The following is a 26294-nucleotide window of genomic DNA, read 5'->3' on the forward strand; positions in this document are numbered from 1 at the left end:
GACAAGTAGTTTAAAGTAATTTAATATAAGGATGTGTGTCTTGGCCTATAATGATCAGATCAATGTAATTCAAGGTCATGCTTCTTGACATAACAGTCAGATCATTGCTTTAGTTCTGGTCAGGCCACATTAACGTGTCTTTCTTATAAATACAATTACAATATATCAATTTATCTTTTGAAAGAAAAAACTTTTGAAAACTGCATTTAGCAAAGGGTAATATATATCAACACCTACTTTCAAGTAGACTGGTTATGCTTAAGTTATGTCTTAAGTTACCTTAATTTGTTCTTAAATGTGTATTTTCAGAGATGGCTGCTTGAAGATTTAGAATATTCATATGGTACAGAACCTAACATAATGGAAACAGAAAACAAAGAAAACCAACTGGTGCCTACTTTTGAAAAGGTAATTTTTCAACATTGTTAAAAAAGATCATGCTGAAATTTTTGGTGTTTTGCATTTGATATTTGTCTCACCTTTGACAAGTCATTGTTCGCAGATATGCAAAATATTATCAATACAACATAAATAGCTATTGATTTAAGTAATTATTATGACAAACACAGGTTTAAAAAGAAAGCAAGAAAAAATCATAATGATAAAATGAAAAAGAAGCATTTCATAAACACATTCATCCTTAAGGATGGACAGAGGTTACTATCACTGACGTCATATCCAACCTTGGACAATCTTATTAGTCATAGTAAAACTGGAGGCAGTTCAGGAGAAAACAACTAACCAATCACAGACCTGAAGAGGCTTCCTTTGAAGATTACAGATAGAACAACCCCCGACTTCTAAGCCACACAGTAAACCACAGTGTACCGGTTTTTTATTCTTTTGATGTACATCAAAGGCGCACATTACCTGTGCATTCTGTTGCCTTCAATTTTGCTATGTAGTCCAGGGTTGGCTATAAGATCAGTGATAGTAACCTCTAGAATATCGAATGAAACACATCATAATGTCCTGGCTTTTCTCTTTCATTTGAGAAAGGGGATTTGCTTTGGGATGGGACCACAGACATCACTGTTGGTCTGAATATGATCAAAAGAGCCCTGAAAATGGAAAGCATGCAGATGAGATTCATTGTAAGAAGTTTTATTCAGACATTGATTATGATTACAGGTATTGCTTAACACAGCCACTGCTTCCCCAGCGATTTGTAGAACTCCACTTCAGAGTGTGAACAACCTTACTGTCAACCGCAGTACTAAGAAAGCCTTGTACAGTCAGATCACACCAGTAGTAAAAACTCCAGGGCGAAAGGCCGGCAGGTAGGGACTGAAAACAAATAAATTCAATTCAAATCCTTTTTAATTTTCATTTTAAAATTTTCATGCACTTTACAATAAGCTCTTGGAACTACCCTTTCGTTAATGACACAGTCCAGTTTTGTGTAAGAAAAACAGAATAATATCCATTTTGGTAATTTTACTACAGAAACAGGAACTAATCATTTAGATAATTAAGGTGTCACGATATTGGCCATGGTGATGTGATGCTACATGTTTTTGTATTATAAAAAGGACCAAAATGGAAATATTCTCAATTTTCTAGATATATTTAACTATCATGTCATGATGATTTTGAAGAAATACTTAAATTGAAATAAATAATAATATTGAGTTGAGTCTCGCACTTGAACTGGCTGCTGGTGAAAGTCCCAGAAAATTTAGTGTCTCTTTTAAAGGTGTTGTGATTTGTTCACTTTATTTACAGGGCATGTCAGTCACTGCTTGTGTATCAGGATAAAGAACAACCTAACACTGAGGAGGTGCTCCTTAATTCACTGGTGTGTAAGAAGGTGGACGAAGTCATCGCCAAGGCTAAACTGGTACTATAGCTAAACTTAAGTTTGTTAAACACTAAAAAAAGTGGTATAACTCAGGTCATTTGGTCAAACATTCTGCTGAATTTATCATTATTTTCTTTACTTACCTTCCTTTCTATCCTGTTGCATGGAATCAAACAGACTGTTTAAATCATTTCTGTTCGCTTGCATATTGACAGAGATTTGTGGTAGAGTCTTATACAAGAGCAGTGATTTTCTTACTCAATGATTTCAGAAGCCTGTACCTTCGGAATTGGGAAACATGTATATGTAAGAGAGATTTTCTTTCTTTGGGAAAAGGTTTACATAAAATTGGGAATATACAGCAAAATTTGTCGAGGGAAAGGGCCTTTATTCGGCTCAAATATTCCTAAAAAAAAATCACTGATATGTGTGTGTCAGTCATTTACAATGGCTTTTTCTGATTTTCCACAATAACAAATGTTTGTTTGTTGTTTTAGTTTTATGTCCTATTAAAAATAGGATGCAAAGCCGGAATATCTGGAAATGTAGTATACAATATCTTTTGATTGGTAAACATTTATGATACACATATGTTTATGAAAAAAAGTGAATTTTTATGTCAAAACACAGGTTTTAATATTAAATCTTTTTCTTACTCTTTAAGCAATATGAAAATCAGATAGCAGAAAAGGAGAAAACAATAGCCGATCTCCAGAGTATGGTTGATAATGTGGAGGTTACTGTGAGCAATGGAAAACAAGATAAAGGAAGAGAAAACACTAGTCTTACAGAAACAAAAAGTTTAGGGACACAGATTGGTCCAACAGAAACAAACATTTTTGGAACCCAGACTGATCCTGTTGAAATGATCAATTCAGAAACACAGATCGACCCTATAGAAACAAACAATTGTGAAACCCAGATTGACCATGTAGAAACAAACAGTTCATGGACACAGGTTAGTCCTATCGAAACAAATAATTCATGGACTCAGTTTGAGCCTTTGGAAACAAACAATTTGGGGACGCAGATTGAACCTATAGAAACAAACAGTTTGGGGACACAGATTGATCCAGTTGAAACAAACACTTTAGGGTCACAGATTGAAGCTGTAGAAACAAACAGTTTAGGAACTCAGTTTGAACCTATAGAAACAAACAGTTGTGAGACCCAGGCAGATGGTTCTCCGTGTCTGCGATGTGAACAGATGGACAATGATATCCTAGAGAAACAAGTGTCTCTGTATGTCAACAGTATTGTCACCAAGTGTACAGCTGATCTACAATGTGAACAGGTAAAGATTTCAGTAAAAATATGAACTCTATACTCTACATATTTAACAAATATTAATTAGCACTGTGTTAAGTAGCTGTGATGACATAGCTCTGAACGACGGACGGAAGATTTCTGACAGATGGTCGTTGTCAGAGCTACGATTCCGTCCCATTGACCATAGTGTTGCAAAACATTCAGCGGTGAAAATGTTGCATTTCACGTGTGTCATGTACTTTTGTAATTAAATTCAACAATATCAAACATTTTAAACATAAAATGACTATTTATTTACCCACCTCCATGTCTAAATTATATTTTAAAGCACTTTTGAATGGCTCACATCTCCGACACGGCTCACTTGGCCGCCATGATGCTTCTCGTTTGAAAGTCTCGCGCTCCAAATATGGCAACTAGTACCATATATGGAATGACCTACAAATTTTCACTACGAAAGAAATATAATGTCACAGAGTTATTAACATGAACTTAAAAAAATCTTTTTCGCTATATTCTAAATAATACTTACATTTGTTCAGTTCCACCATGTTTATTCTTAGTTTGTTGGCTTTTTAAAACTTTTAAACATATTTTACCTGTTGAGTGTTTCATCACGGTTTCCGTTAAATCAAACATGGCGGCGTATTTGAACAGAATTATACATGTGTTGTGTTTGCCTTGGATTTTACCACTAATAGTTGATGAAACATTATAATCGAAAGGTTTGTGAATTGAATATTGGTCATTGTTGTCAGAACAATACAGTTACATAAGGATAATACTCAAAAAATATATTTTATCAGTCTCAAAGTGCGCATGTGAATCACAGTGGGGCTTGCAACACTATCGGCAATGGGGTGGAATTCATACCCTGCCGGGAACCGGAGTGGAGGCAGGGTATGATTATTCATTCTATGTGTTAAGATACAACTAGTTCTCTTACCTTGATATGGGAACAACTCTTATATGATATGAATACCTGTCAAATGTAAATGTATCTTGACCAAGACTAAAATTCTGTTTTGCATTTTATATCAAGATTATTCCGTATTTGCATATCACAGAGATTTCTGCTCTCGAGGGTAGGTATTGATTGAGACGTTATGTGTTTGGGAGAGTAACGTCATACTTTTCGGAGAAAATTCTGCTCACAAAATAATGACATCACAATCAATACCTACCCACAAGGGAGGTAACTGTAACATGCAAAAATGGAATGCCGGTATGATAAAGTTATGGTCGTTGGAGACTTGAACGTTGTTTTGCTGAATTGTATGAACTCTGAATTTGCAGATCGCTGCATTTTTAAATCAGACAACGGATGCCGATCGAGACCACCAACTTGTGAGTGCCAACTCTGTGATACAAGAACTACGGACTGAACTAGACCAGTATACAGGGCTAACTGAGAGTGTCGTACTGGCCGAGACACTGCAGGTATGTATAGTTTGGCTGACCTTTCATTGGATGTTTCATCAGTTCCTTTTCTGCAAGATCCTGTGAGGTGGAAATCAATACTGATAAAAAAGCAAGCAGTGATTCCTTATCCAGCGGGATCATTACTTTTTCAGTTGATTGATTTTTAGGAGGCATTCTTTCTTTCTCTGCTTTATAATGTGTGCAAAAGTCTATATGGCATTCATCTTATATTTTCTCCCCCAGGTAAAGATACAACAGAGTGTAGAAGATAACTACCACAAGTTGAGGGCAGCTGCCAACAGATTGGCTTATCTTCAGTCACAGACAGAGCAACAGGTAAAGGGAACTAAGAATTGCACAGACAATAGGGCATTTTATCTACATATACACCACATATCTGGTACTTGATTTCTTTAAATATATGTATGTAGTTAGCCTGCTGGTTAGGGCTGTTCCAGCAAAACATATGTGGAATCCAGGAAAGGCACTAGAAGGAATAGGATGTGTTGTGGTGGGTTCAAAATGAAATCACTATGTGCCAGGGTGGCGTTTCAATAAAATCACTTCAGTGTGTTAGTCTATCTGAAGCATTTGTAAACTTTTGATATAAAATGCAAAATTTGTGTTTTATAATGTTGCTGTCAGTCATCCTGACTAAAAAATTAACTGTTGAGAAAAATGTTTATTTCTAGCAATATCAATGCATTGTTCATCTTCAATAAAAAACAATTATTCTATTTTCTGGGTGTTTTGATATGATAATGACAGAATATTTATCTAAAACATATATTCAATCAAAATTGGCAATGGTACAGAGAAACAATGGTTTAATTTTGAGAAAATACTGTTTTTTATCAACAGATCTTTATTTGAATTCACTGGTATTAAGTCAAGGAAAAAGTGACGGTTCACAAATTTACGTATGAATGTTCAAATGTCTACTCTTGCATTACGCTTGTGCAACACTTCGGTCTTCGGTATCTTTAGTAGATTTTCCGCTGGTTCTAGGAAGATTGTTTATACAAATTTAGTAATAGATGCAGCACATAAAACAATAGTTCACTGCACCATATACAGTACAATTTTGTCGTAGGACTCTTCGGTGATGCTAGAAATCAAAATATGAAAATTCAAAAAGATGTCGGAGCAAAATAAAAAATTAAATCGTTTCTATGCCATGGCCTCATTCACAAAAAATAGACATATGGGGGTGTCAACAAACTTGAAAATTGCTTCTAATGGTGGGTTTCCAAATTTCAATGTGCCTTCCCCCCCCCTCCCTACCCTAAGTTTCCCTCCCTACCATATAAGTTTTGCTGGAACAGCCCTTAAGAACTTTTTCAAACATAGGTATCAGTTGTTTATATTGTGTATGGAAACCTTTAAAGATGCTCCACCGCCAACAGAGCATGAACAATACTCATCATTTGAACAATAATTGGTGTTAACTCGTGTAAATATATGTCTAATTAGCACAAAATTACATATAAGATAATTTATTTTGTTTCTGGTGGATGCCCAATCAGTACATCATTCCATATAGGACATAGTGCCAGATTTTTTTGGGGAGGCAATTAATTATTTTTAATATGTTTATAAATCTTGAAATAAGAAGCTCAAGTTTTTCAATGGTAATAACGGTGTAAAGAAAGTAACTTTTGTAATTGAAGAAAAATTCTTTCATTTGTCTGCTCCTGTTTTTGATATAGAGAAAAATACTATTTGTCAGTGGTGGACATCTTTAAAATAGAGTACATTATTACTGTAGAGAGAGATAAGTAGAAAATATATGTCCATTATTTTTGAAACTAGTATTATTACTATTAAAATTAATAAACTTATGATTATTTTCGTTTATTGAGCAAACTGTATCCATGAAAAGATTTTGTAAAATTATTTTCAGATGACGTAAAATATGTGACACAGACTGTTTACAAATTTGGTTACCCTTGAAAAGCAATAATCCCAAAAGTTATGTTTTTCTAAAGGCATCTGACATGAAGGAAAAAATGGAAGCTAATGATCTACAAATGAAGCGTTGTCAGCATGAGAAGTTGGAAGTCCTGGAAAAGTATGAAAGTATGGAGAAAATGTTAGAGATGTCGCGGGACAGTCTGGCACAGGTACTTCACTGTTACTATAATAGACAATTTCTAATAAGAAAAGTTTCATTATTCTTTGGTCACATTACCATTAAGTATGCAAAAAAAAATCCTTCCAAAACAAATAAAAAGATAATAATAAAACAGGAAGACGCAAGTACATAGATCATTATGAATACAATTTTTAGATGTTATCTAGTCATGAAATTTCTGCAGCAATACCTAGGCCTACTACTTCTGACATGTTACCCATAAAAGTCACAGTAATACATTAGCTTTAAATATTTCAATTTCTTTGTATGAAATATAATTTGATTTAATCTGTTTTCAGATGGAGGCTCTCTATAAAACAACATCAGCAGAACTAACCATCACAAAGAGTCAGATCCAAGTGAACAGCAGTGAGGTGATCTCACTGACTAAAGGTTAGATATATATGAAGAGCAGGTAAAAAAAAAAAAATGTTTAATAGTTGTGTTTTTTTATGTATATATATATATATCACTGTGCAGGTGATGTAATTTTATTAAGGGCTATTATATTACTGCATAGCGGTTACATTTTGGGGATGGTTTATTTTCACTATACTCGCATACAATTCGCAGGTATTATCTGAATGATGTGTCCTTTATTTATGGAATTGAAAATAAGCAGTAAAGGATGTGAAAAGTCTTTATTGATGTTAATGATTACTTTGTTAAGGTATTGATCCTCTAATTTCACATTAACAGCTTATGAGGACAGTGAAGCAGGGTTAAAAGAAATGCAGAGCCGATATACTGTTGACACAGAAAAATTAACAGAGGAGAAAAATCTGTGAGTATATGATATCCAATACTTTCTTCATTTTTATGAACAAATTAAATTTAATGGTTTGTGTTTACATTTGTGTAAACGCAGTGGATGCTATGCAAGAATACACACACCGGAACACTGACTTCCGCAAGTAGTGTGATTGCGCATCAGATAAGGCCTATTGTATCTGTATTGACTAATCTTCAATATAATGCAAGTATGAATGTAATGTAAATATTAAATTATATATCAGAAAATAAAACATTAAGCAAATATTGTTTGAATGGGATGAAAAAAGATGAGTTAATGAGGAACCTCTCTGAATTTGACAACATTTCCTGCCAAATTGAAGCCAGATGTTCCAGGATTCCATCAATCGACAGGCTGTTCCAACAATCGTATAACATTATATTTTTTGTACAGATATTTCAACATGACGCGCTAACGCGAATACCTGTGGTATATTGGATATAAGTGTATAATCTTACACTTGTGCTCTGTAAAAAATTATTATTATTTTGTTTTCTGTCACCAATAAAATCACACCTGACATGCAGTTTTAGCTGGTGCAAATTTATGACATGGTGTTTGATTTTTGATTAGCATAAGCATTGTAGACATCCAAATTCATGTAACTATTTTGAATGCTTACATTTAAATGTACATCTTACAGACTCACCTCACAACTTGAACAGATGGAAGTTACCCTGAATGATCTCCGTACAGACTTAAGTGATGTTCAGGAAAAGCTATCTGTCACCGAGAAGGAGGTAGTCAGTCAAGGGGAGACAATCACAGCTCTCAACAGTCAGCTAGAGCAAACCAAGGAGAATGCTGCTGTACAAGTGGAACTCAACCGTGGCATCAAGGTAATTACCGTAAAAATGTTTTATTTTGAAGATGAATTGATTAATTTACAATATGATGTGCATTTTGTGCAATAATCATAAAAGTAACTTTGTTAGTGACGTCTTGAGGAACATTACAAAAAATTATAAGTGTAAAGCAACTTTATCGTGACAACTTAAAGTTATTTTAATGCTTAAAGACTTTCACAACGACTAACTTTAGTGATTTACAAGTTCTACTTTACCAAAGTCTAAGTTATATGCTTAAAGACTTTCACAACGACTAACTTTAGTGATTTACAAGTTCTACTTTACCAAAGTCTAAGTTATATGCTTAAAGACTTTCACAACGACTAACTTTAGTGATTTACAAGTTCTACTTTACCAAAGTCTAAGTTATATGCTTAAAGACTTTCACAACGACTTACTTTAGTGATTTACAAGTTCTACTTTACCAAAGTCTAAGTTATATGCTTAAAGACTTTCACAACGACTAACTTTAGTGATTTACAAGTTCTACTTTACCAAAGTCTAAGTTATATGCTTAAAGGGACAATTCACTCAGGCTAATTCTTTTACATAACCAAGAAGCAAAATATGGCATGAATGTATTGTTCTACATTTCTTATGAAACATATAACATAAGATATTGACAAATTCCACATCATTATTTAGTATTTTAATTGATACCGTTGTAATTACAAATCATTGATCAATACGATTAAGCAGGTACAATATGTACGCTGTACCCATACCCGAGCCAAAGTCACGCACGTTAAACAAATGAACTACATAACCACTGTGGAGGTGATATAATGATTTTTTAGGCAAAACAATTCACCTTATAAGGTAAACACACTTCTGTCAGAGCGATTTGAGCAGTTCTAGACAAAAGTAGCATTACTCTACGAGCAAGGGACTGGGTTCGGCATACAAGATATTCGACCACAATATGTAATGGCGGACAGCGAGTGAGTTTGAACATTTCACACGCATTTCACCACCATGGGATTTTCTGACATATCACAGTAAAACCGACTGATCTAATTTCCATTAGAACTGGGGGTTTCCGATATATATACAAATTTTAATGTTCTCGTAGAATGAATTGTCACTTTAAAGACTTTCACAACGACTTACTTTAGTGATTTACAATTTCTACTTTACCAAAGTCTAAGTTATATGCTTAAAGACTTTCACAACGACTTACTTTAGTGATTTACAACCGTACAAGTTCTACTTTACCAAAGTCTAAGTTATGTGAAACTAAATCACACATGGAAGTTTTGATTTACAATATATGACCTTCAAAGTTTGTTATTGTTTGGATTATTATATAAAATGCCTTCACTGGGTTGATTTAAATTTGGTCAGTGAAGATAAAGAGAAGCGAACGCTATTGAAATGTGCTTGATATGATACAAATAACACATAAGCATATAAATGCACTTACTGTACAAAACCAACCTTCTTATTTTACACTGCACATTTCATCATTAACTACGTTTTTACAGCAATTTAATTTTGCAGTTGATAGTCAACATGTGATACTGTAGCCGTGTTTGACACTTTTTCATGGTGATTTATTTTTTTTGCAATTTTTACTTGCCCACAGAATACATATTATGATTTATTATTATTACAAGGATGATGTATCTTTCAGAGCAAAAATGAAGATCTCCTTAGAAGCATAGAGGAAAAAAATGATGACAATGCTAAACTAAGACAGAAATTAAGTGAATTGGAATCCCAGCATCGCTGCGCCGAAGAGCAGTCAGAATCTGAAATGGAGGTACTAAGACAGAGGTGTGACAGTCTGCTGACAGAACAAGCTCTAACCCGACAGGCACACATCAACCAGGTGCGCGACCTGGAGCAGGAGTTAGCACGCCGCGACTGTAGTGGACAGCTTCGTACTGCCCACGGCCTGATACAGGAACTTCAGACGGAGCTCGCGGAGTACACAGAGCTGTCAGATAGTCTCAAGATGGCAGAGATTTTACAGGTAACTATTACAGGTGTAGCTCTCAAAGAGTACGGGAACCATTAGGATCCCAAAAGGATTGGTACTTTAGGAGTGTGAATAGATATGTTTGCAGCTACACAATTTATAGAAAATCAGCAATTTGGTCACTCTTATCATCTCTAGTATTACTTTGAAATGTTGTTTTGTTAACACTGGTATGGTCATAAGCTTTAAAAATACAATTACACTTTACAACTCTGTTGTGTAAACTCAAAAGAACTTTTAAAAAATCAATTGATGGGATCTTCAGAAATAAGTACAGTAACAGCATATCCTCTAAGTGTTAGGTTTAACATTGGTATCGTCTTATTCAGAATTTATTTGGAACTATTGTGCTAAAGAGGTTATATCATTATTGCTCTGTACACAGGCGAAGGTACAAGAGGTGGTCACTGAGAATTTCCTGAAGGTGAAGACAGCTGCAGACAAACTACTGACGTTAAAGAGGAATATTGATACAGAGGTAACGAACAATTCTCTGCTAAAAACTTCTCTAGGTAGCACAATTTGTAAATCCATTTCAGTAGTGTTTGATGGAATCTTGAGAATTTACTGTTACATTGCATCTAGCAAAAATCTTTTTTTTGTCTTGCTTAATGTTTGTATTTGTGTATAAGTCTGTTTCAATCAGAGTTATAGTAGATTTAATATATGTGACCTATAGATATCCTATAATGTTTGTACAGGCAGTTGAATTTTACATATATCCAGATTTGTCAAGTTTATAGAATTACCCACATGGATGTAAAATAAATAAGTAAAAATAAGTCACAGCTTGGAACTATAATCTTGATTCCTCTCTCAATGACAGAAATCTGAAGTTGCTGATCAGAAAAAAGTGAATGAGGAAGAAAAAGTTGACCTTGAGGAGATGAAAGTGAAACTTGAATCTTCCCAACAAAGCATGGCACAGGTAAGTGGACGGTTTGGTTATATCTTGTTGCATGTAACAACAAGGGTAACTTGAAAAAGTATAAAGTTTTTGGTGTTTTTAAGGGAGTCTGTTGCATGCAGAGAAAAGCTCAAACCTATAATACTGTTAAGTTATGTAATATATGTTTGAGTTGCTGTACATTGCACATGTCTTGCACCATTCATAATTTACTCATGAAAATTTCTTGAATCTTTTAAAGTGTGTTGCTTACATTAAATTGAACTTAAAATCTAAATAAAATACATGTATAAAATAAAAGAAAAAATATCTGACGGCAAAATGAACCAATTTTCAAAACAACTAAATAGCCAGTTTATCAACAATTTCTCCATACGAATGCGTATGAAACAACAAATCATAAAACCTTCCGAAAAGCTATGTTGTGTTTTTGGTTACAGTTTGAGACGTTGTACAACTCTACATCTGCTGACCTCCTAAACGCAGCTAACCAGGTCGAGGCCCTCACAGGGGAGCTCCACACAACAAAAACAGGTAAAGAGGGATCTGTAGGGAGATAAATCTAGATCATCAGTTTATACAAGATAGTAAAAGTGAATAAAAGAAGGTGAAAGTTGGTCAGTAAATCAAATACAGTCAAAATTGCCTTAGCGACCTTCTGAATTCAGCGACCTTCTGTCTTAAACGACCTAAATTATTCCTCCCAGCGAAAATTACTATATAATCTATCTGTATTAAATGACCGTCTGTCCTATGCAACAAGCGACCATACTTATAGGATCCAACGACACTCGATGTTCTGTATTTAACAACCCAAATCAAACATGCATTTGTCTTCTATTCATATGTAAAGCCAAGCCAGTTAACTATCCTGTAGGGCTTCCAACCCAGCCCCATTAAGGCAAGACAAAAGAGCTATCCATATGGCTTGGTTATATACACGATGTGTTCACTTTGACATAAATTAGCACTTATTCATGCATGAAGTCTCTCGGCTTCGGTACTGATAGCCGAAGCCGTCTGCATGTCTGAGCTGGATATTGCAAGGAAAATGTGCTATTTAGTCACGATGTTTGTGATAAAAATCAAGAATAATCACTTCCAAAACCAACTAAAATAATGATGAACAATGATTTACTCGCATAAGAACGACATGAATGTAGAAATATTGTACTGAAAATCTATCAGTTTAGCTAAGCATGATGGCAGCCATTTTGGGAGATAGTAACAGAGGAGTCGGAAATAGCTGATTTCCGGATTTTTTTTTTAAATATTTTTTTTTTCACACTATTTTTTTTCCATGTTTTTTATCTATAAAATAAATGAATAAAATGATGAAAGAAAATTTAAAAAAAAAAACATTAAAAATTTTTTTTTATTTTTTTTTCTGCTTTTAAATACATTGTAATTTTGTAGCTATTTATGATATATAAGTGGTAGGCTTAAACAAATATTTGTTTTAGAAATTTTTAATCTTATTCATGAATAAAAACAGAAAGATAAATAAAAAAATAAATAGATAATTGAAAAATAAAAGTGCCTAAAATTAAATACATAATTAAAAGATGTATTAGATTATGTGATATATCATATTTTTAATAATTTTCTATTATTTTGACTGTTTTTAGTACAACAAAACTGTCAAAACATGTCCCACAATAATTATTTCGAAAGGGGTGATTCAAGTAAGAGACCAACTGTCATATGTGACCTATTTTTCAATCTCCTTTGGAAGGTCTCTTAAAACAATTTTGACTGTACAATTATTTCTGTTTAACTTTCAAAGGAGAAGGGGGAGGCACTTGTGAGAAGGAGGAGGCACTTGTATTAAGATTTGATGTTGGTGTTGATAATTGCCATTTTGTTAGCAATCCTTTTACTAAAATATCTTTTAATATTTCATGGACCTTTGTGTCTCAAAAAAAGTGTCTCCACCCCTCCCATGTGGACAATTTTGGAACTGTGCTAGCCCTTACCATAAAACCATATTTAATCATGCTTGTTGTCCAAGATAGATCCATTTGTGTACTCTGATTGATACATTTCATTACTGGTAGTAAATGGCATGTGAATGTTATTGAATCTATTATCAGTATTTTTACTTCTTTTTAATACAGCATATGAGGCATGTCAGTTAGGCAAGGAAGAGGTTTTGAATAAACTGAAGGAATTTGAAAAAAATGAGAGATCAAAATCTGAGGAAATTCAGGGACTGCAAATTTCTCTCAAGGCAAAAGAGGAGGAGCTTGAAAGTGTGAGCAAACGGTGGGTAGTTATTATAAATAAAATGATAGTGTTTTAATAAAAAATAGGAAAAAATGTCTTTTTGTGGTACATAGGTTATCAAATCTGAACTATATATGAGCAAGATTTCTGAAAATGCTTTTTATAAAGCCAATAAAAATCACTTAAGTTTGATACCTTTCTTTTTATAAAAAGAAATTAGTACAAACTTTGTAAAGAATAATAAAAAAAAAATCACCAACACTGTAGAACCATTAATTGCATGGTAACGATATTTGCCATATTTTGCAGAATATTGAGAATGTTGCAAATGTTTGATCCATGAACGTATTTTTGATTCTTGCAAATGTTTGATCCATGAAATTATAAAGAATAGGAAAATTTTAACTTCTTTTGGATAAAACCCCTAATTTTTTTTTACAAAACTTAGAAGTTATTTTCATGAGTATCAAGCATATGTGCAATCTGAAGAATTAAAAAAAATGTAACAGAAGCACAGTCTGGTCATAGAGTAACGAAGAAAGATGTTTTGTTACATATTTTGTTATGATTCAGGCTTACTACAAAACTTAAAAGTTAGTTTCATGAGTATCAAGCATATGTGCAATTTGAAGAATTAAAAAAAATGTTTCAGAAGCATATTCTGGTCATGAAGTAACAAAGAAAGACGTTTGCTTCATATTTTGTTAGGATTCAGGCTTACCTATGTATAAATCTGAAAACAATTTATATGATAAATTAAATTGAGATTTATTAGTCAAGGTTTGTATTTCTCAGACTGACACAGGTGGAAACACAATCCAAGGAAAAAGAACAACTGATCACGTGTGAAAAAGAACAGTGAGTAATTAATTAGTTCAGTAGCAAGATTTGCATTTTTACTTCCAATGTCACAGTGCTCAAGTACGCATGCTCCAATCACGATCTTTCTCTGTCCACGTGTGATGTCTTAGGCTTTCTTCATTTGGTGGATGCCAAACAGTTAACCAACTTAAAACGTTTAAAATCTCTTGTTGGTACTTTCAAATTTTGTAACTGAGAGAAAGTCTATGGTTTATTAGGATGTTTAAGTTAAAAATGCTCCTCTGCCGACAGATCATAAACAATACTCATTAATTGAACAATGATTGGTGTTTAATCATGTTTTAATATGAATGATTAACACAAAAAATAATATATAATAATTTATTTTGCTTTTTGTGCATGCACAATCAATAATTCATTCCATATAGGACATAGTGACACAGAATTTTTTCTGGATGCAATTAACTATTTTTAATATTTTTGTCTTGGAGTAAAATAAGAAGCTCAAACTTTTCAATGGTGGTAATGGTGTAAAGTAAGTAAGTTTTGTAACTGAAGAAAAATACTAATTTGTCTGTTCCTGTTTTTGATAATGAAAAAATGTCTTTTGTCAGCAGTGGAGCATGTTTAATGTTTGACTTCTGTATTCAATGGTGAAATTTAAATTATTTGTCGCTTTAAGCTATATGCTAATGCTCTTAATTACACAATATGGAATAAAAGAAGATATTTATATTTAAGTGACACGCCATGATATTTTAAACAACAGTACTTTTGAATTACTGTAAACATACTTATTCAGTGTTAATTTTATTTTAGCACTTTTTGCACTCTCTTTGAAACACTTTTTCATCTAAAGGCTATAACACTAAAATTTTGTGTAATAAGGTATTTTCAGTATTGAACCATCAACTTGTGCTGATTTATATCTGCGCTAATAAATGATGATTAACATATTTTCGCATTTTTGCTTAATTTTAAATGTGCTAAAATGAGTAAATTTACATTAATAACTAATTGTTGAACAACCTTAGTGACATTCATATTGTATATTTCAGTCTAATCTTGGAGGTGAACAACCTTCAGAGGACGCTGGACTCTCGTGATGAGGATGTTGAACAGGCCGAGAAGGAACTGTATGAGATCCGTGAATACATGACAGAAAAACTGGAGACCCTAGACAGGCTGAAATTGGAGGCTGAGGCTAGAAATATGGAGCTGGATAAGTGTCAGAAGGAAAACGTAAAACTCAGGGTAAATATGGTACCACTTGTGCATCACCTCAAATGTAAGAAAAAATCTCAAGCAAGGCATTTTCTACAAGAAAGATAAGAATTCAAGATGTTTTGCAGCAGAAGTAAAGTCTGGTCCTCAAGTGGCTATAATGTACAGTATAACTTGTCCAAACTGTCTAATTGGGATACCTGTGTACAATTTACACTGTAGTAGATATAATTATAAAAGTAATACTGTAAGGACTGGTTTAGTTGTTAACAGGTAGTGGATGCAATGGGATATCTTCATAATATAGTGGTAGATATAAGGTTGTGTAGTTACAGCTAAACTAGAAATAAGGGTGGAAGGTATCCAATAGGGATAAACAATATATCTGATAGGTCAAGGTATTAGCTGAATGTTCAATAACCTGTTTCTAGTTGATAAAAATCTTATCAATATGATATATGGACAAATTCTTCAAATGCTTCTGTTGATCTAAAAAAAATATTGTCATTCTGCCGATTACGATAGTTACTTAACTATAGAGTGTGAAGCTAGGATACAGGTATTTTGTCAGTATTCTTTTGAGGTTCTGAGCTTTTGAGCACACAGATAATATGTATTATTTGAGTCCAATGTTTTTGTCTTTGCAATTACTTGTATATATGATGTTTTAATATCAATTTCAGGACAATTGTGCTGTGATGCAGTCTTCAATCCAAGAGTTTAAGTAAGTCCATATTTGAGTTCTGTTTATTATGCATTCTATTTCTTTTGAAACTTCAGACTTCATTCATTTCCATTTAGAAAAGTGTTAATTTTCAGTTATTGGAAAACTTTATGAAATATGTCTATGATCTATATTAGAATAACTCCTCTTTATCAGGGCGACGGTACAGAGCAATGCTTATGAGTTGTCGGAGACTAAGGGCCACGCATCTCGTATGTTACATGAACAAGCTGAGGAGTTGAGAGAATGTAGTCAGTCGGCTACGGCTCTCACTGACAAGATGAACACCCTGTTACAAGAGCTTCGTCGTAAAGTCGGCATCTCCACACAACAGGTCAGTAGCAGCTTTTCTTTGTTAAATTCATCAGCAAAATGACATAAAGTTTACTGAAGGCTATTCCATGTAAACATTTACCTCAGTACCCATACAAACGGCTTTGAAATAAACCATTCCCATGTATGCTTCAATTTTCTCTCTGACTACGTTACTTGTACATCTGTTTTGAAATTAATTCCTGGAGTGATTACTGGAATATATATATAGTTAAAATGACAAATACATATCAATACATTCTAATCATAGAAAGAAATATATTATCAATGAGTATGTGGGATATCCAGTGGGATGTAATTTTCGTGTATATAACAGAAAAGATCTTTTTGTGTACCAAGCTTCTTAATGCTTAAAGATGATAGTCCAATGACAATAAACTACTGATTTATTTTCACTTTTCAGAATGCACCCACTAATTCTGAAGTTTGTAAAGAGAATCCTGATGTAGAGGAACCTTGTGAGAATAATAAAAATAAAAGAAATTGTAAAGCTAGAAAATCATTTTTGTCAGAGATATTCCTGGCCGCGTCCAAAAAGGAAACCAGTCTTGTCTCGCCTCTAAGGGAGGAGTACGGTAATGGATCGGATGAGGTAGGGGAAGAGAGTCCCGGGTCTGACCAAAACATCTCCGGGATATATCCTCTACAGAGTAGCACAGAGGTGAGCCCAGCCACCATCAGCAGGAACAAGTTAGGCTCCTCAAGTTCTAGTGCATTTGCACCAGTACGGACTGGTCAGAGCCTGATAGTTCCGCAGGCAGGGCCTTTAGGTTCATCTAGTGATAAGGATTCTACCGACGAGGCCATTAATGTGAACCAGGAAAGTAATACCTCCGAACCAGTCAGCCAACCAGAGGAGACTCTCACTCAACAAATCAACACAATCAACGAATACTTCACAGAAATCATCCGTCTAGCCAGCATTGTGGAGAAGGCATCACGACTGTCTATTGATGAAGTCAACGCTGATAAGTAAGCGGATTCTAGTCTTTTTGGCGGTCTGTATTATCATTGGGAAATAAAGTACCAAAGCTATCTAAATGATACTTTTCTACAATGCTGATTTATATATAATGCTTATGCATCTTCAGTATAATTAATTAAGATTGACCGTTTTGTAAAATGTTTGAAGTTATTAAATTTGTTGTTATAATTTTTAACCTTAGATAAACAACATGGAGTAATGATTATGTTGTCAAATCAAATGTTCTGTGGCCTGGTGTTGGCAATTACTTAAAGTGTGACAAACAATAACATTGAATTGCCTCTTGAAGAGAGTGGAGCTTATGGTGTTATCTGTAACTATGTGTACTGACATTGATTTCTACAATAATTTTGGATTATAGTTGTTGTGATAGATATGGACAATCATTTAAAGGAAGGAAAATGCTGAATTTTAAGAAATCCAACATGCCAAATGGGTCAAAATTACCAGGTCAGGTTTTGGTGCAAGTCCAGAGATGAGCTTTGCTGTTGTTCTCCTTGAGGAATAGTTGTAAAATAACCACTACAAAGGAGACTTTTAACAGATTTGTACAGTTGCATCTATTCTAATAAAGTTTACATTTTGTTGGTTTGTTTTAGTGAGGAATTGCGACAGAACATCCAGAGACTACAGATTGTAGAACAGGATGTTGTGAGGAAGGAAAAGGAAGTGGTACGACAGAAGGAAGTTATAACAACACTAGAACAACGACTGGAAAATATGGCTGAGAACCTCGAACGTTTCTCTGACCAGGAATCTCTCATTATGGTAAGTAACAGTCTTGTGACTGAGTTTGAGTCACCACCAACCTTGCATAATTTTAAGAACCTGGAAGTTTCAATGATGTTGGTTGCAGTCAAATATAACACTTGTTATGACCCAGAATAACAGAAATGAGAAACCAGCAGCTAAATTCAAAACACAATTTAATTATATACAATATTATACAGAGATGGTTTACAATATCTAAAGTAATTGGTGGTGGTACAAGAGTAATACGATGATTTAAAGTGTTACTTATCTGTATGCGAATGTCCTGGTATAATCCTTGATTCTTCCAGGTTTCAAATTAACAATAATCAAAAATCCACGAGGAAAATGAATGTCCACAGATGATTTGTAAAGTTCCAGGCAATATGAATAAATCCACACAAAGTGTTGTAATAATCCACAGATAAAGTCACAATAGCTCTCCCAATAGAATCTAATATGGCACTGTACAACTCTTGATATGTCTCATTACAGGTCTCATTACAGTTCTGATTAGCTTTGGACAGTTGGAGTATATATAGCTAAACCCTATTTCAAGAATATTGGAGAACCTTCTACTTCTAGAAATATCTAACTAAAAACAGTAAACAAATAAACACACAGAACTTTCTGGAAATAGATCATTCTAGATCTCTACTTATAATCAACATTTTTACAAACATATTTGTTTATACGATGATAATATTCTAGAAAGTTCTATAACCTAAATTAATTATGTGAACTTTATAGGATGTATTGATAATATAGCTATAGGAGTTATCTTCCCTATCTAATAACTACATGTATTTAGTGTCATACATAACACACCCCTCCTTAAAGAAAAGAAAGTTTTCTTGAAAAGGAAACTTTCTTGAAATATCAAGTAACGTTTAAATCCTTGATAAGGCATCAGCCAGAATATTGTCTTTCCCTTTGATATGTTTGATGTCAAGATTGTACTCTTGCAAAGTCAAACTCCACCTGAGAATTCTTTGATTTTTGTTTTTCATTTTCCCAATGAATGTTAATGGGTTGTGGTCGGTGAAGACCAACACAGGCACAACTGTAGTGCAGAGATACACATCAAATTGGTTCAAGGCCAAAATCAACGCTAAACATTCTTTCTCAATGGTGGAATAATTTCTCTGGTGTTTGTCAAACTTTTTCGAGAAATAACAAATTGGATGGTCAATTTGTTCAATACCTTCTTGCATCAAAACAGCACCAACACCTACATCGCTGGCGTCAACAAACAGTTTAAACTGTTTATTAAAATCTGGAGCAGTCAGAACTGGTGAGTTTGATAATATGGCTTTCAATTTCTCAAAGGCAGACTTACATTCGTCTGACCAGACAAATTTGACATTTTTCTTTAACAAAGCAGTAAGTGGAGCTGCTATAACAGAGAAATTTTGACAAAATTTTCTGTAGTATCCAGCCATACCAAGAAATCTCATCAGCTCTCTCTTGCTTCCAGGAGTTGGAAAATCTATAATTGATTCTACTTTGGCCTGAACAGGTTTAACCTGCCCCTGTCCTACAACATGGCCTAAAAATTCAACAGTTGCATGACAAAATTCACATTTCAATAAGTTTACAGTCAATTTCATAGTAGTGAGTCTTTCGAAGAATTCACGAATCCCGCGTAGATGGTCTTCCCACGTGTCGTGGTAGTTGATGACGTCATCAATGTATCCATCACAGCCTTCCAGGTCTGATATCACGCAGTTAAGAAGACGTTGAAATGTTGCCGGGGCATTCTTCATACCAAACGGCATAACTTTGTACTGGTACAAACCTTGTGAAGTTACAAATGCAGACACTTCTTTGGCTCTTTCTGTTAATGTCACCTGCCAATATCCTTTCAACAAGTCAAACTTGCTTACGTTCTTAGCTTTGCCAACTTTGTCAATACACGAGTCAATCCTTGGAATTGGATAAGGGTCTGTTTTACTGACAGAGTTAACTTTTCTGAAGTCAGTACAGAACCGGTATGTCTTGTCTGGCTTTGGTACCAGAACACATGGAGAGCTCCATTCACTTTTGCTTGGTTCAATAATATCATTTTCCAACATGTATTGAATTTCTTTCTTTAAATGTTCTTCTTTCAAAGGATTGACACGGTAAGGATGTTGCTTGGCAGGTGTTGCATCTCCCACATCCACGTCGTGATAGATAGCATCTGTTTTGCCTGGTGTATCCGGAAACAAATGCTTAAACTCAAGTATCAAATCTTTCAGTTCATTGCGTTCCTTTCCTGATAGATGACATAGTTTCTTGTCCAAGTTCGCGAGCACATCTGAGTTCCGTAACTTAAGACCACAGTCTAAACCTACATCTTAAGCTTGTACACCACCATCTAAGTCTAATTTACAAATATCAGCTGTACTTTCACTTTGTGATGGTACAGAGGCCAAAGTAGCAATAGGTTGAGAGGTCTTGCTCTCTTCTCTATCTACATATTTCTTAAGCATATTAACATGACATAATTGAGTTTTCTTGCGCCTCCCTGGAGTTTGTACAATGTAGTTAACATCATCGACCTTTTTCTCAACAACATAAGGTCCAAAATATCTAGCTTGCAAAGGCTGACTCGGTATTTGTAATAGAGCCAAAATTTTGTCACCTGGATCAAAACTTCTTGCACGGGCATCTTTATCATACCATGTTTTCATTTTGGTTTGAGTAACGGCCAAATTTTCTTTTGCTAGTTCACATGCCCTTGTCAACCTTTGCTTAAAGTTAGACACATACTCTAAGATATTCACTTTAGAATCTTCTTCCAAAATTTTGTCTTTCAAAATTTTCAAAGGACCACGTACAGTATGTCCAAACACAAGTTCAAAGGGACTGAAGCCAAGAGATTCTTGTACAGATTCTCTAACGCCAAACAACAACATGTGTATGCCTTCGTCCCAATCTCTTTTGTTTTCAAAACAATAAGATCTCATCATATTCTTCAATGTCTGATGAAAACGTTCTAAAGCACCCTGAGACTCTTGATGATAAGCACTAGACTTATACTGCTTGATCTGGAGCTGGTACATGAATTGTTGAAAAATACCAGACATGAAATTCGAACCTTGGTCCGACTGGGCAGCTTTTGGAAGACCAACCAATGTAAAGAATTTAACCAAAGCCTTGACTATGTTAGGGGCCTTAATATTTCTGAGTGGAATGGCTTCAGGAAAGCGTGTGGAAGCACACATAATAGTTAAAAGATACTCATTCCCAGACTTAGTTTTGGGTAGAGGACCTACACAGTCTATAATGACTCTACTAAATGGTTCCTCAAATGCTGGAATTGGGTGCAGAGGTGCCACAGGGATTTTCTGATTAGGTTTCCCTACCACCTGACAAGTATGACAAGACCTACAAAAATCAGCCACATCCCGTTTCAACTTGGGCCAAAAGAAGTGATCTAAGATCCTGTTATAAGTCTTGGTAACACCTAAATGCCCTGCCATAGTTACATCATGAGATAAACTCAGAATATCTTGCCTATACCTCGGTGGGACAACTATTTGATTGACAACCTTCCAGTCTTCTTTGGGAGACACATCAGGGGGCGCCACTTGCGCATCAACACACCTGACTGACGGAAGTAACAAACCGGGACTTTCTCAGCCTCTTCCTCACTCAAAGCCCGATTACACAATAAGGAGATTTCAGGATCTTTCTCCTGTTCTACTATAAGCTCCTCTCTAGACAAAGATGATTTACTCATCATGTCAGACAAAGAAGTACCCTTGTTAGGAACAACTCTATCACTATCAAAGTCTACAGGATTGCTCAAAAGATCACACTTGCTCCCGACATCCTCTATATCATGAGCCAAGAAAGTGTCACCTAACCCTGGACTATAATGATCCTCAACTACTGCAACATCAGAAACCTTCTTACTCATTGAACGAGTTACAGCACAAGAAGGGAAAATACCAGGAAATTCCTGTTGAATAGTCTCAGCATCATCTGTTTTATCAGGGATACTGGACACTAAGGGATCTACCCTAACTTTCTCTCCAGCCAAGTCATTGCCTAAAATGAGCGACACGCCCTCTATGGGAAGTTCCTGTCTAACACCAATGGTGACAGGCCCAGTAACCAAGTCTGACTTTAAATAAACAGAATGGAGAGGCACATTAACAAAACCTAACTCTACACCTTGAAGCAAAACACTACTACCAGATGAGGTCTCCTCAGACAAAGGCACTACGCCATCTAATATCAAAGAATGAGAAGCCTCAGTATCTCGCAAAATCTTCACAGGTTTCAAGTTGGTAATATCACTAGTAAGTGAAACAAAACCTTCAGAAATGAAGGGAGAGTACTTCTCCAAGACACTATCAGACTCTGAGCTCTTAATTTCAACAGACACTTTAGAATCTTCCACAATATCACTAAGTTTCTGACTAGGCTTTGACATAGCTAACACAGAAGGAACTGACTGTTTACGCCTTTGCTCCTTACGCTGGAGAGAATAACATTCAGACATAACATGCCCTACTTTCTTGCAGTAATTACAAACAGGACCAGAAGAAGACCCCCACACCTGCCCTATGATCTGTTTTAGAATCAGACTTAGTTTTATCACCTAATTTAGGTTTGTCGTTGGAAGGGCCACTAAAGGTTGGGTTCCTAGGCTGACCAAATTTACTAGTACCTGTGGTACTGTTTTTGTCTTGAGAACTGTTTTTAACAAATGAGCCTTTGTGGGTGAGAGCGTAATCATCAGCCATTGTAGCTGCTTCACTAAGTGTTTCAACTTTTCTCTCATCTAAGTTAGTTTTTATGTTTATGTGGACACAACGTTTAAACTCCTCTATCAACAATAATTGCCTCAATTTACCGAAATCCTCATCAATTTCTTTAGAATCACACCACCTATTAAATAATTGTTCTTTTTCTCTGGCAAATTCTACATGAGTTTGTTCATCTCTCTTTCTCGAGTTTCGAAATTTCTGGCGGTAAGCCTCAGGAACTAACTCATAAGCTTTCAAAATAGCTTTCTTGACTACTTGGTAATTTGAAATCTCATCTACAGATAAAGAAGAATAAATGTCTCTAGCTTTACCAATCAAGACACTCTGAAGAAGCATTGTAAGCTTATCTTCAGGCCATTTCATACTATCAGCTATTTTCTCAAAATGCAGAAAATACTTGTCAACTTCTTTCTCTTGAAAAGGAGGAACTAACCTAATGTTTCTACTGACATCAAAACCTCTGTTTCCTTGTAAACCCTTAAAAGTTGAATTACTTGAACCGTCTTGAGAAGCTAGTTCTAATTCTTTCATTCTAAGTTCTGTTTCAGCTTGAATTTTCTGCTTCTCTAGCTCTAACATCTGATCTCTCTCAATCTCTTTTTCTTTTAATTCTCTTTCAATTTCTTTTTCTCTTAACTCTTTTTCTTTGTCTATTTCTTTTTCTCTTAACTCCTTTTCTATTTCTCTTTCTCTCATTTCTTTCTCTTTATCTATTTCAATTTGTCTTAGTTTCATTTCATGTTCAAGTTCCATTTGTCTAATTTGAATTTCTGAACTGACTGTTTCCTCTATACTATCTAATGCACTAGAGTCAAATTTGCCATTGTCAACAAAATATCTTATAATTACATTCCTAATTTCAGCTTTCCTCCATATTAGTTTTGATAGTAAGGCCTAAATGTTTACCCAATAACAGTAAATCCTTCTTACTAACTTGCAAAAGAACTTCCAGGGATGGCGCTTTAACAAACTGTTCTACCTGCATAGTAGTCATGTTTATCTAGCTGTTGGTTTCAAATGTAAACTCCAAGTTTAAACACAAATTTTGAAAATTTCTTAATTAATTTTTCAAAGTTAGATTTCACAAATAAAATATCAATCTCGGACACGAGCCCCCAATTCTGTTATGACCCAGAATAACAGAAATGAGAAACCAGCAGCTAAATTCAAAACACAATTTAATTATATACAATATTATACAGAGATGGTTTACAATATCTAAAGTAATTGGTGGTGGTACAAGAGTAATACGATGATTTAAAGTGTTACTTATCTGTATGCGAATGTCCTGGTATAATCCTTGATCCTTCCCGGTTTCAAATTAACAATAATCAAAAATCCACGAGGAAAATGAATGTCCACAGATGATTTGTATAGTTCCAGGCAATATGAATAAATCCACACAAAGTGTTGTAATAATCCACAGATAAAGTCACAATAGCTCTCCCAATAGAATCTAATATGGCACTGTACAACTCTTGATATGTCTCATTACAGGTCTCATTACAGTTCTGATTAGCTTTGGACAGTTGGAGTATATATAGCTAAACCCTATTTCAAGAATATTGGAGAACCTTCTACTTCTAGAAATATCTAACTAAAAACAGTAAACAATTAAACACACAGAACTTTCTGGAAATAGATCATTCTAGATCTCTACTTATAATCAACATGTTTACAAACATATTTGTTTATACGATGATAATATTCTAGAAAGTTCTATAACCTAAATTAATTATGTGAACTTTATAGGATGTATTGATAATATAGCTATAGGAGTTATCTCCCCTATCTGATAACTACATGTATTTAGTGTCATACATAACACACTGTATCTGGGAAAGTCATTACAGTGCTAAAAGTATATTGCCATGTAGCAATCTCAAATCATGCTATACCGTCTGGCTATAGGTTTATTCTAATTATCCGCATAGTAGATGTTTGCAACCATGATGTCAGTGTGAGCAAATCATGGAAATATTTTTTTTGCAGAAATAATTTGTTGGAAAGATCCAATTCAAATCTAAGTTAATTTTGACATCATGCCTGTTTTGGTGTATACGGTTGAACTGTTTGTAAGTAAAAGTCCATTATTTCAAGTATAAATCCTGACGGACCTGCAGATTTTGATATGGGTTTCTAATGGTTTTGTCAAGGCTCATCTGAAAACAATATAAAGTCACCAGATCCGTCTTTAATTCTTAAAATGAACAACTAGACCCAACCAGTTAAACCGTTTAAACAAAAACGGATGAAATTTCTTCTTTTTTAAATGATCTCATAATCGATTTCTGTGGTACAGAGCCAGAAGGCAGAACTGATGGACCTACGGTCTCAGCTGAGGGCGCTGGAAGGTGAGAAGCAGGTACTCAAAGACCAGGTGAAGGAAGCCGTGGGTAGGATGTCAGAGAAGTCACAGGGAGGAGAAGGATCATCTAATATCACAGAGGTCTTCAATCTTAAAATGAAGGTACATATGGACTGTGTACTACATATTTAATGCTCTTTTATTTGTGGCTTTCTATGGTTCTTGCATACAAGTACCGGTAGATGTTCCAGACCAAAAGTTGTAAGATAGGATATCCATAATAGGGTGATTAAAACTGAAAAACTTTGTAAATGGTGATACAAGTGCTAAATGGTAATTTCTGATCCTATTTAAGAAGTATTTAAACCTTTGAAATGTCAGTAAAATTACATAATAATACTCCCTGCATGCTGTCTGCCAATAAAGTACCAGGTAAGTAAGAAAGGGCCAATCAGTGACTTACTAACTCCTTACTGCTGCCCTTGTTTGTTAACTTTTGCTATTTCTGTCCACTCTATAGAATTAACGTAACAATAGAAATCAAGCTGAAGAACTCTTACAGGTAGATGGTATTAGACAATTGTTGACATGAAAAAAATATACAGATGTGTCAGTATAACATATATCTATAAGTTTTATGTTGTTTTTAAGATCCAGAAATTAAGGGACCAGCTGTTGAAAAAGGATGACTACTATGAGGAGCTCAGCAACAAGGCCACACGTCGGGTAGGCTATTATATACCTATAGAACCTGGGTTTTATTTATCTTAAATAATAGTTGTTCATCGAAAATTACAAGTTGTATAATTTGTTTTGTAATTGATGTAAAATAAATAAAGTTTATATTGATAGTTGTTTTATGTATTTAAAAAGATAAAAAAAAAAAACATGGTTTGAATTAACGTACATGAATATACATTATGTACATATATGTAATGATTTAACAATGTGTGCTATTATTGACAGATTGTCATGTTTAGTAGACATGCTAAGATCCTTTGTTT

General features: G+C 34.5%; 1 protein-coding gene across 4 annotated transcripts in view; it reads left to right on the top strand.

Moving 5' to 3' along the window:
• LOC138332312 (putative leucine-rich repeat-containing protein DDB_G0290503) overlaps positions 1 to 26294 on the top strand; it is a 29583-nt gene that overhangs the window by 1325 nt on the left and 1964 nt on the right. For all 4 annotated transcript variants that reach the window (XM_069280356.1, XM_069280355.1, XM_069280359.1 and 1 more), the window contains exons 2-24: positions 310 to 408; positions 1132 to 1280; positions 1726 to 1840; positions 2466 to 3095; positions 4367 to 4510; positions 4736 to 4828; positions 6481 to 6615; positions 6926 to 7019; positions 7326 to 7410; positions 8063 to 8258; positions 9901 to 10242; positions 10634 to 10726; positions 11075 to 11176; positions 11596 to 11689; positions 13273 to 13420; positions 14177 to 14239; positions 15262 to 15457; positions 16111 to 16151; positions 16308 to 16485; positions 16888 to 17456; positions 18069 to 18237; positions 25285 to 25452; positions 25942 to 26016. In XM_069280356.1, the coding sequence (XP_069136457.1) occupies positions 361 to 408; positions 1132 to 1280; positions 1726 to 1840; positions 2466 to 3095; positions 4367 to 4510; positions 4736 to 4828; positions 6481 to 6615; positions 6926 to 7019; positions 7326 to 7410; positions 8063 to 8258; positions 9901 to 10242; positions 10634 to 10726; positions 11075 to 11176; positions 11596 to 11689; positions 13273 to 13420; positions 14177 to 14239; positions 15262 to 15457; positions 16111 to 16151; positions 16308 to 16485; positions 16888 to 17456; positions 18069 to 18237; positions 25285 to 25452; positions 25942 to 26016 (3927 nt within the window). In that variant the 5' untranslated portion in view covers positions 310 to 360. The remainder of the gene's footprint in view (positions 1 to 309; positions 409 to 1131; positions 1281 to 1725; positions 1841 to 2465; positions 3096 to 4366; positions 4511 to 4735; positions 4829 to 6480; positions 6616 to 6925; positions 7020 to 7325; positions 7411 to 8062; positions 8259 to 9900; positions 10243 to 10633; positions 10727 to 11074; positions 11177 to 11595; positions 11690 to 13272; positions 13421 to 14176; positions 14240 to 15261; positions 15458 to 16110; positions 16152 to 16307; positions 16486 to 16887; positions 17457 to 18068; positions 18238 to 25284; positions 25453 to 25941; positions 26017 to 26294) is intronic.

This window comes from Argopecten irradians, chromosome 9 (assembly GCF_041381155.1).
Source record: "Argopecten irradians isolate NY chromosome 9, Ai_NY, whole genome shotgun sequence".
Lineage (NCBI taxonomy): Eukaryota > Metazoa > Mollusca > Bivalvia > Pectinida > Pectinidae > Argopecten > Argopecten irradians.